This window comes from Puntigrus tetrazona, chromosome 7 (genome assembly GCF_018831695.1).
Source record: "Puntigrus tetrazona isolate hp1 chromosome 7, ASM1883169v1, whole genome shotgun sequence".
Taxonomy (NCBI): domain Eukaryota; kingdom Metazoa; phylum Chordata; class Actinopteri; order Cypriniformes; family Cyprinidae; genus Puntigrus; species Puntigrus tetrazona.
In genome coordinates, this window is record NC_056705.1 from 2,435,437 (window position 1) to 2,447,774 (window position 12,338).

Genomic DNA, 12,338 nt, shown 5'->3' on the forward strand with positions numbered 1-12,338 from the left:
GCATATTTAAAATTTATATTACACACAGAAAATATGACAAACATTTCAACATTCAGGGCTTAAAACAGGTTGGTGCGTATCTCAGTTTCTAAACTGTATAAACTAATAGTGATTTGATTATAGATTTGTCTTGGTGTACAGTAAACTGTGTTAACATAAACTTAATAAAAATGGTTAAGTTTAAAAACTCTCTCGTGTTTAAGAATACAAGAGAGAGAGAGATGCCAAATCTGACAGTCATCTCTAATTTAGTGTATGTTAATATCAAAAGAGGGTGGACAAATGTAAAATTGTTTTCACTTGCATGTTTTGTTCAACTGTCTAACGCTTGGTCAAAATAGTCTAAGACGCAGCGTTTAAGATTTACCGTTTTAGACACAAGATGGCGCACTAAACGCTTTTTCACCGTTTTCACCATCTTTGACATCTTTGTCTAGATGGGTTCACTATCGAAAATAATGTAAAATATATAATGTATATGCAGAAGTTGCTGTAGCTTATGATCACGGTTCTGTCAGTTACATGAGACTATAAACAAGCAAACATAAACGGCAAATTATTATGACAGTGCAAGCCTGACAGTTGCTATAATAAGTAAGTCTGTGCAACATATGCCATCAATGCAAGGATGATAATAACCACTTTGCTAATCAATACTTCTTGAAGGCAGACATCAGTCAAAACATAAAGAATAACACCAACGATCTGCTGTCAGCAATGGGCTGTGAGGCATGTTGATTTCAACACATTGTTGTGTGTGTGTGTGTGTGTGTGTGTGTGTGTGTGTGTGTGTGTGTGTGTGTGTGTGTGTGTGTGAAAAACACACCTTTGTACTAAACTGAGCCGCTGTTAATTTGAGGTTTCCATGGTTTGTGGTGTATCATTTTATTTATTTTTTATTTGTAGTAAAACCATGGCTAATTTGCGTAAGGGGTGTTCACTGCAGAACCTGATTTCACTGAGTGGGACGTATTCCTAGATCAACATCTTTGTTGACCCTGGAACAACATTGTGATTAACCAAATCAGATTTGAAGAACCAGTTTATAGGGCTTACAATCAGTGTTTGGTGCTTGTGCATCAGCGTTCATCTGTCATTTCCTCTGATTTTAGGCATTCGACGTGGGTAAGGTTGGGGTTAGGTGTGCAGATACGGTCGAGACTAATTATTTAATATTATTTCATTTTAATTCAAATGTTGTTCCAGGGTCAACAAAATATATTGACCTAGGAATACAGGGGGGTGTTCCACATAACATATTGTAATACAATGCCCGTGGAAATCAGCACCATCTGCATTGCAGGCCGTAACTGTTCCAGTAGATGGAGCTAGTGTATTATTTAATCTGCAAATAGTCAGCCATTATAGAAAAATAGCGCTTTAAAATAATAATATAATACAGATTATACCATTTTTACAGGTATTTATATCTAATCAATTTATAAGTAAATTTTTTTTTTAAATGCGTAATGAGACTTAGCATTCGTTAGAGAATAATTGCCGCAGAACAGGGAGCATTATCAAGTGTACAATATATGTTTTAAGAGAACCATGCTTAGCGTTTATGCGGAAAACGTTTGGATTTACAGGCGGACAGATCAATGGATAGACAGACAGACAGTCAGACATACACACAGATAGATAGATAGATAGATAGATAGATAGATAGATAGATAGATAGATAGATAGATAGATAGATAGATAGATAGATTTCGGCCTTACATTTTAACACATCTGTAGAATATTGATGAAAATGTCTAGACTATAATTCTGCTTCTAATGAGCGTCTCTCCACAGCGCCCCCCTCAGGCGGACTGCCGGCGGTCTCATTACCCAGAGCCCCGCACCATCTACATTGTTACAATCCTCCCATTTCCTGCAACAGAACACTTCCATGTCTCGCGTGAAGGGTATGCTGTTTTATCGCTTCATACCGGATCGTACCTGCCGCCTGGACGTTGACAACGATGGAAGCATAAAGGTAAGCTACTTTTAGTCGCTTTTATCGAAGTAATGAGCACGTTACCGGTCAGAGCATGCTATACTGTTAGACCGTGCGAGTAATGAAGGAATACACCAGGTTTTTCTAACGATATGAAAGCTACAAGGGAGGGCGTAGGTTTAACGAAACAGTGGCAGTTAACGTGAGGTGTCAACCGCCAACTTCTCAGTGTAATTCGGTTATCTTGCCCTGGTGAGTGAACACGGGGGTTACGTATGATCACGAGCAGTTCCTCACACACACACACACACACACACACACACATCAAGCAGCGCTGTTCACTTGGCAACGCCAAGCGCCGTAGACGCCTTAACAAATCCACTGTTACCTTCTCCCGTGCGGGCTTGACTAGTTTCTGTCCACTAGGTTAAAGCAGCCTGAGCGCACACAAACACCGGCTGACATGCGGTGAGTGTGCTGGGGGTCTCTGAAGAGGATTTTATGCGAGTCGTGAAGACACGGAGCGTTTTTACGCACGACACGCGCTTTGCCCTCACGCATCTCTCTCTCTCTTTCGCTCTCTCTCTCTCTTTCTCTCTCTCTCCGCAGAGCGAATATGAGAGGGGTTCGCCGCAAACTGTCATTAGGTTGACAGAGATGGGCTGCTGATTTGGGAATCCCGGAGAGCTGGAAGCGCCCAGGAGCACCATGACCGTGTTCAACCAGGAGAATGTGGAGGATTATTACGAGATTGGAGACGAGCTCGGGAGGTAGGTGATGGTTTCACCAGGTTTTGGGCGTGAGGTGAAATTTATTTCATGCAGTTAGTTGGTTTGGAGGAATTATATTACATCTGAATGGTATTGGAAGCGTCCCCATTTACCTGAATTCACCTTGCGTATTTCTTTAACAGCTATTTTATTGTTATCAACTCATTCAAAATAATGGTTCAGAAAGGAATGATGCCATAGAGGGAACCAAAAAGGACAATTCTTAAAATTTCAATAAACTGACTTTTTCTACAAAGAACAATTTTAAAGTAATAGAAATATCCCATTGATGTTAAATGTTCTTTTTGGAACCTTATATTCCATTTTTTGAAGCGTGAAGTATTGAATACACTATCTAATGCTGTATAATCTGCATAAGTCGTCTTTAAGATATAATGTGGTGCATATGTCTCTTGGGGTAGTAAAAAGCACGTAGAAGAACCGTGGTATTACTTTAGGTTTTCACGGCGTGGTAGTATGGTATTCTTCGAAGTAGATTAAGCTGCAGTTACCATTGTGATATATATCTTTAATGTCACAATCGCTGTACTATGGTACGTCCACAGTACTGGAAAACCTAATATAAAGACAGGAGTTGTTGCCAGGCTGGTCTCAACTCATTATTGGCTGCCCCAAACCCTCCTTCAGTTGGGAATATGACTGGTTTTACTCTAGACACATGTTCATGCATTCCTAGCTGAAATGATCTTCAATGGCATTTATTGATTAATGGGGTTCAGATGGCTGTGAAGGTCTGCTGTGCGGATTTCTCTTCTGGGAGTCCCACTTGACAGTATGATCATGATAAATTGGGTTAGTCTGTTATGTTGCGATGCCACGACAATTACGTTTTTGATTCTATAATTTGGCTGTTAAAGACATCCAGTCAGCAATTGATTTCAATTTGCCGGCTATTGGTCTTATTGTACTATTGAACATTTCGGAATTATTACTTATTTGTGGAGTTCATGTTTTTTATTAAAAAAAAAAGACTACTTTGTGAAATCCGCTTTTCACACGCTTTTAATTTTTTTGTTACCGCCTCTTTACACTTTGCAAAAAACACAGTGAGTTTGCGGTGGTCCTTCAACTCTGGAAGTATCTATCGGCTGTGTACTGTTATATGTAACATTTCATCACTGGTGGTCAGGAGATGGATGTTCTTTTGAACTGGTTTTCATGAGAATGCAGTTTCTCGGATTCCCATTGACTGCTGTATGTGTGGGCGATAAATCACCACGCAGATAGGGATGAGTCTGCTACTTGTGTGGGTTGTGGGAAATCGGGCTCTTTTGTTTTTAAGAAAAATATTTCATGTGCTAGTGCTCACGTAACAGCCTATAGGATGCCGATGCATCGCTCACGCTCAGGAAAATTGATTGCATAATGGACTTTGAAACGAATGTTGAAGATGTTGTTGTCATTGGCTCCTGAGGGATGACAGCATCTTTCGGTCATTTTGATTACATAATTGACTCAATGACTGCTAAGCTTACTAGCTTACTGCAATTATTGCTGAATTAAACTGTTTTTAGAAGACAGGAAGCAGTGTTATTTTTCACTTAAGGATCCTTGCATCTGAGATTGGTTATTTGTAAAATAGTTAATTTGCATATTTATGAGTATTGATTTGAAGTCTGGACAGGTTTTAATTGACAGTTACGTGTTTCAACTATTTAAATATGCATGATCTGTCCTTTTATTTATTGGTAATCATTAGAATTTAAATGTTTAATTGAGAACACACTTTAAATAATTTGTTTTTTGGGGGGGGGTTTTATTCACTTGTAATATGGCATTTTACATATTCAAAATTATTTGAATAGTATTGAAGACAAAACATTTGAATATTATGGTCTCACCATGACAACTATACCGACTCTCGTGAGTTACCAATCCCACTATTGACATTAAGCAATGAATGGGTTAAAGTTTTCTTAAACAAATGAAGAAAAAAAAAAGAGTCTGACATAAAACAATGGGACCACCAATCAGTGAAGCCCACCAGCACATTATAAGTACTCCTTCCCTCCCCCACAGAACAAAACCTCAGAATCAACACTATTCAGTGTTCGCAATTCAGCCATTAATTTCTTTACCTTTCTCAATATTCAGTGCTTAGCTTTGATGCCTCGTCACAATGCTTAAGCGTACCCCCCAGCACCGAAGCATTAAAAAACCCTGGATCAGACGGTGCTTGGATGCTACTCGGGCTGTAAGGTTAAACACACAGGCCCTCTTCATGGGGCTTATGAGGCTCCAGCCCACGGACGCTGTAGGAGGTTTCTTTATTCTGATGGGAACTGCTCCGGGTGGTCCTCCTCAGAGTAGGAGGAGCAAGCAGCCTGTTGGCTAAATTTGATTGGGGCTGGCTGGCATTGCTTTTCATGGATTAACACTATGAGCTGCCGTAACTAAAAGGTGAAGTGTGTCGTTTTTACTCCAATAATGCCGCTGAACTTAAATTTCAGATGTGTTTCCCAAATTCCTGCTCATCAGGGTTACAGTCGTTAAAGTGTTAAAAATGACTTGATTGAAATAAAGCTACACATATAAGCATTTCAGTTCTACCCTCACAACTATATGTGCTTTACAATATTTCAAGCACATCACACATCACCGAACCACTTTTGAAAAGGAGTCCGCTTGTCTGCTTCATGCAATATGGATCATTTTTAACCCACTCTAAGAAGATGAGCGTCAGCTATAGCACTAATGCTAAAAGATAATATGAATTCCCAACCAATAAGGAGCTCATCTCGTTTCTCAGTTCAATGATATCTGTGTTCCTCTATTGCATTAAGTCTCCTAGACCGAATATAAGCTTGGCTGCTCCCGGTCTGTCCTGCCACTAATTGGTTCCCCTTTGTGTCTGTTTGCTCTGGCTGTGTGTGTGAAAGGGGAGGAGCGGCTTTTTGCTGGATCTCGCTATCACTTCAGGAGGCACTGCTTTTTGAAGAGTGTGCTCCGGAGAACTTATTACCCTGACCCTGATGCTAATGAGACTCGTCCAAAAAGCTGAAATCCCAAGCAATTTTTTCAGGAGCACCACTTTAATAATTTCCCCACACCCTGTGTAATGATATGCAAAATATGCAAGTTGTTTGTTGCTGACCTATATTTGTGCCCCAGTGAATTGTGTCAGAGCGTGCTGGTGCTGAGGTTTGACCAGTACGGGATATTAACTTTTTTTGCCCAACAACTGTGGTACCAGACACACAGCATGTCAGATGTTACCTACATGTGCCATTTTATCGGCATTTGTTTTGTTTTTACTTTGATTAGCACATTTACTTTATTTTTGCCACAGAAATTCTGACTTAACCTTTTATTTTGAAAACATGAATAATCGTTTGCAGCTCTATGCATGTGCGTGCACGCATGTATAAAATATGTATAATAAAAATGTAATTTTATTACGATATAAATTTAAATTTATACCATTATACAGTTGTAGACCTGTATATCATGCTGGAGATATCCGCTGGAATGGAAAGCGCACATAGCGTCATTCTGAGTGCTCTAGTGCGTAAATGTAGCTAGCCATCCATCTGTGTGTTCAGTGGGTGAAGTTTGGGTGTCTCTTGTGAAGCCTAATGAGATCTGTGGGGGTGAGAGTGTGAGAACGTGTATGAGATCAAGAGCATTTGTGAGCGAGCGTGCCGGGAGGGTCATGGTACACTGTAAGACAATCCCGCTGTGAAGTATTAGCCTTGACCAGTGATGCATGTGTAAGACAAGAGTGAAAGTTAGAGGTTTTTTCCCTCTGTCTGTCATTTTCTGTTTGGCATGGTGAATGCAGCTTTTGAGGATATGAAACGTATTCTCCCCCAGCATCCAAAACGAACCATCTTAACTGGGCTTCCTGGATAGTACAAAGGTTAAACTGGCCACTTCTGACCACAGCATGTTAATCAGTGCCAAGAACCAACCATTGTTAGTCATTGACAAAAACGTGGTACTTTTTTTTCCCCCATTTCTTCTGGTGAGGTAAATTAACTATTTTAACGAAAAGAATTTTGTGGACATAAAGTGTCTTTCTTAATTGATGGCCATTCAAAAGCAGCATAGTATTGTGCCAAATTACAATTAGTTTCTTGCAAAATGGGGAATGCACAATAAATACCATGCATGACAGTTACTGGCATTTTTTTAATTATTTATTTTTAATATTTAATTTTTTTTACATTTTAAATGGATTCTGATGCATGCTTGCTTAAATCAAAATGGTTGATTTTTTTTTTGTTTTTTTTGGGGGGTAATTATTTGCAATTTAGGTTTTACTAATTGTATCAGTTATTGACCAAAAGATTCAGTAGCTGTTGGATTATTGTTTTCCGTTGCAATCCTGCATTATATTGCAGTAGACATAAGTGTGGGCAGATATGCTCCAATCATCAGCCTCTGGGATCGCTGATACAAGATATCATCGTGTTAATTCATTTTATTATTTACTTGTATAGTTTAATAGCCAGAGAGTGAACCAACTCCAGGGTAAGCAGCCTAATAATAGTGTAATCTATTAACTACATATTGTGTATAATTAAACATTCAGTTCATGAGCATTATATTCATGAGTCATAAATTTGTAACTGTTAATATTCTATGATGATGTATGCAGCATAAAAATGCAACCTCCAAAGGATGCAACCTTCTGTTTGAGAAACGGCCTCCATGTTTTTAGTGAAGTAGCATGAGGTTGTCTTGTCATAAAAAATTTATAATGTGACTTAATTTGTATTTAACATGATCAAACGTTTTAATAAAACATTGTAAATTACTAATTATAATGCTTATATATCCTCAGGTATTTAAACAGCAGCTACAAAAAATTGACGCAAAGAGCGTTATATTATCAAAGAACATCACAAACTTCAGTCTAGCGTGATGTAAATGTACTTTCTAAAAATAAATTTGCAGAATTCAATCTGAGAGAACTAAGGTGAATTATCATAACGCCTCTGATTGGCCATTGCATTCATTAGTTTATTAGAATTATTATAATGTGCATCACTGTAAAAAAAAAAAGTAAAAGAAAAAAACTATGGCATAAATAGGCCCGAATATTAATTAGACAATAATATTATTCTGATGATGTTGATGATAATGGTAATAATAATGATCAGCATCATCATCGTTATCATGATATTGTCAAAGACTTCAGCTACAGTTGAAATCTCTGTCGAAATCTCTATCGACACAACTCTAGTCGACCTTGCTTGTGATAGATAGTTTTTGCCTATAAAATTTTCTTAAACTCTTAAAATAGACTTTACATCAGCTCAGGATAGTCTGATTCACTAGTAAACAATGCATTTTTCCAGTACCATTAACCAGCCAACGTAATTTTCCTAATTTGTGGCTTGTGTGAAAAGTCCCATAGCGTTTCCAGCACTTACAGATTTGCTTCCTGTGACAGCTGAGCAACTACCACAGATGAATGATAATGCTAAACGGATAGATTTCTCCAGGCATTATAGACCACCTTACTTGTGTCTGGTTCTTGTTTCCTGTGATTAACAGAAACCTGGTCAACAGGAGAATGCGGTGAGCTGGGACACGGAGGACAGTTAATGCACACAGCTGGTGGCCTGCATTGACAAGTGTTTATACACAATTAAATATGTGTACATAGCAACCTGTCCACTTTTTGTGCCACTCCTTTGACAGCTGACTTGCGTGGACTGTGAGATTATAATATTTAAAACTTAATAACAATTGAATTGAACTCATTTAATCCTGTGAGGCATCAGTGTCTTGTTTTGTTATTTATATGTTTATATGTCCTAATTGTAACAGTTCCTATATCATAATAAGTATAACGTGGCCTTATTTACATTTTAAAACGATTCATCGTGATTTTCTTATATTCTAACCACCTGCTAGAGTTGTTGCCACTTTGGGTATAATTCTAATTCACCGTTAAATTCTGTTTTATTGCAAGAGTTAATGTCCCACGGTGTTGTCATACACACAGGAGACCCCTTGCAGAGACCAGGAAGTGTTGCTACAGTGATCCATAGTCGATTAATCGACTTCATTTGCACAGCCAACGCTTTTTCATTCATCAGGGCCCGGTTTTATGATGCAGGCGCCATAATGATTGCACGCATCAGCCATGATGGGGCTATTTAATGTCAAGCGTTAGCATATGAATATGAATAATGGGAATTCCCCTCCTGAATCACGATTCTTAATAGCAAACTACTGCTGCATCTTGGTAGTTAAAAGGTGGCTTGACCGAGAGCTGTGAAACAGCATTTCCTCAGGCACATTTGTTAATATTCAGCATTAAATTTGTGTGAACATGTTATGAATTCTTGTCACAGATCTCAAAGCAGCAGCACTGTTAATGCTGTTGCTAAGCTACTGGCGAAGTGATGTCGTGGAAGGAATTCAGACTCCCTGTGCTGGCTATCAAGTGCTTTTCTTCATATCTTGTAAGCCTTTGTCATTGCCTTGTTGTTCATTTTGCTTGCATCTTTTAAAAAAAAAAATTCACTTTATTCAAAGTATTTGACCCTATTTAAATCGACAAGAGATACTTTGTCATAGTTGTTTTAATATTGCTCCTTGAAGCTAGTCCAGAGTAGTTAATGCTGGCTAATCACATTCCTAAAAGCTTTCTTATTTTCGTCATGATTGTTCTTTTATGAAGGGGGCTGAGCTTCTGTATCCTCAGTATCCTCTGTTAAGACGTCAATACCGAAGCGGTAGAATGAGCTTTCAACACTCAAAGTTTTGACAGTGAGCAGTACTCATCGAAACCCGGTGAATGTCAGTTTCTGTCTACATTAGGGCATTTGGAAGATAAGGCCTACAGCAGACTTCAAGTCTCCTCCCCTGGGTTGCTATGGGAACCACCCATTTCTCCGGTTCTTTCCAGGCGTAGCTATCAGTTAGGCTCGGTCATCTGTAGGGCTTTCTCCATTAGCGACGCTTCCCCAAACAAGTTCTGATTGACTGAGTGCGTGACACAAAGAGAAGAAGTCCTTCATGCTCATGGGAGAAGGCCAATTAATCGGACAATGCTGATTTTCTGATTGGTTACACCGTTTTGATTGAATTACAAATGCAAGCTTGTGTTTGAGCCGGATTTTGAGTCCTCAAGAGGAGTAATGGCTACTTCAGACCCGGTCGTACGCATTTGCCTCCGGTGTCTCCTCACAAAGTGTGTGCTTTGTGTCATTAAATCCTTTGGAAAGGACAAAATTACATTCCACTGACATGTCAGATGCCTTTCATCACAAATCAAAGAGAAATGACGTGGTGTTCTGTAGGTTCTCTGTTTTGTTTTTTTTGGTTTTGTTTTGCATTTTGAATGCCCATCATAAAAATGATGCTGTTATCTGACCTTCTGTTACTGATTTCGGATATTGCTGAAATAGGTGTCTTTCATGACAGCCCTAGACAACTAAAAAATTAAAAAAAAAAGTTTTTAAAAGTGTTTAAAATTTGATCAAAATGCGGTAAACGCAAGCTGTTTCCGTCCAAAGTTATGAATCAAACTTATGCTCAGAATTATAACAAAATCATCACTTCGTGATTACCTTATGCGGAGAAGGCACAAAATAATTTTTGTATACAGTAAATTATGAGCTTCAGAGAGCACATGGTCATGTTATCTTATTCTTGGAGCCTGTTGTTTGGGAAAGACATTTTGAGAGTTAATTATAACAAAGCGTTTGGACGAAGCTAGCATTTCAGATTGTTGGTTGGTCTGTTGTTTTTTGATACATAATGAAGCAATTTATTTAGTAAAAGTGTTCCATCATAGTTCATGCACATGATTTCTGTTGGATACGAATAAAGTTTTATGCACATTTTCAAAATTTATGAGCATTTTGGCTTTTCCATCCAGCTTTATTTATGCAGTATCCCAAAATTTCCATAAAAAGGGGAAAATAATAATTTATTAAATATTTTTTTAAATAAAATAATGTTTTAACAATTTTAAAATAATGTTTAAATCATGTTTTTCTATTTTAATATTTCAATATATTTTTTCAATATATTTGATGTAATTAATTCCTCGATTCAGGAAAAAGAACAATATTTTTTTACAAATATTTTGTAGCAGTTTAATGTATCTTTGATGAATACAAATAATAGTTCTTTCTATATAAAATACTATTTTCTTTCTGAAGTTTTTTTTGTTTGTTTTTCCAATTCCTGTTTTCATCACAATTTGACATTTTCCCCCTCAAATGCTGAATCGACGGTTTATATGCGTGATGTTTCTTTGACTCTCTAACTGTACTTCATGTATAAGGCTCATAACTGTGTGTCTAGCATCTAGCCATAACATTGTTTCACAAAGCTCAAGTTTGTCACTGCAGTTCAGGGTTTACATCACAAAAAACATGCAAACCCAGCACCAGGTCAGGGTTTCGGTACCCCGAGTAATCTATAACCCACAAGTAAGCACAGTGTAAGAAGTCCGTTTAAGAGTTTGGGTGAGTTTTTAGTCTGGATCTGGTTAAAATATCTTCAGAAGAGGGTGAACACTTCACCTCATTGTGTAATAAACGGTAAAAAAAAGACATTAGTCCTTTAAAGGCGCAAAGAGTTTTTGCATGGCGTTGACCTTTTGTTTCTCCTTGTGCGGGAATGTGTTTGCTTTACTTCCTCTGAAAAGTTTGTTTCAATAAACAACAGAGCTGTGAAGCTTACACTATGTCTACAAAGGTTGTAACACTCCTTAAGTTGACAGACAATATTTTTTTTATGCTTCAGCCACTCTTCTTCTCAATCCACAACACACACACACACACACACACACACACACATATATATATATATTGTGTGTGTGTGTATAGTCAGTGTACACAGTTGAACCGATCCTAATGATATAATTTAAATGTATATACTTTTTATATGTACACTGTTTTATACTAGTGTATTTTGGTTGAAAATAATCTATTAGTAATGAAATTTTGTTTTCCAAATCAAATTCAAAATTCAGCAATTTTCCTGAAAAAAAAAGCCCTGAGTTGACTTGTCTTGTCATTGAACAGTTGTGACGTGTCCAGTGTAGGCATGGTTTTGTTGAAGAACTTTATAGAAATAGTTAAAACTACAGGTAAAAATATGATGTTATGTGGCTTTTGTGTGGATGTTAAGCAGAGCATGCAGTGCGCACTGACAAGCAAACATTAATCTAAGTGTTACCTGTCTCTGAGAAGGATTGCTTATGAGCTCCTGCAGATTGTACACACACAAACCCAGACAATGTTCCTCTAAACCCCTAATATCTTCCGTTCAAACGGTGTGTCAGCTCTACTCCAACCACAGCTCTGTTTCCTTGGTTACTTCTGTGTGGCACTACAGCACTAAGAGATATTGCATAACGTGTGCAGTTTGGGCGCTAAAGATTAGTGGGCTCTGTTCTCTCTGAACTGTCCACCCACATTCATTTTTCACTAATGAACCAGTATATGACTGACTCACATACACACACAATCATTTCAAATTATGCGCATCTGAACGGGCTTAATTCTTGTGTTAAGATATATAGATCTATGCCCACCATTGCCATTTAGCAATATATGAGTAAGCCAGCACCAGACATGCTTTGATAGTTGATACTTCTGGTCTGAGAAGTGCTGAGAAATATTCAGAGAGTA

General features: G+C 37.9%; 1 protein-coding gene and 1 long non-coding RNA gene across 2 annotated transcripts in view; one reads left to right on the forward strand and one right to left on the reverse strand.

The window, feature by feature from the left end:
- Positions 1-12,338, reverse strand: part of LOC122349160 — a 53,392-nt gene that overhangs the window by 23,766 nt on the left and 17,288 nt on the right. The window lies entirely within an intron of this gene.
- The window catches only part of dapk1 (death-associated protein kinase 1), a 54,682-nt gene continuing 44,168 nt past the window's right edge, over positions 1,825-12,338 (forward strand). Inside the window, exons 1-2 of the mRNA XM_043245079.1 lie at positions 1,825-1,981; positions 2,552-2,712. Coding sequence (XP_043101014.1) covers positions 2,651-2,712 — 62 coding nt within the window. The 5' untranslated portion in view covers positions 1,825-1,981; positions 2,552-2,650. The remainder of the gene's footprint in view (positions 1,982-2,551; positions 2,713-12,338) is intronic.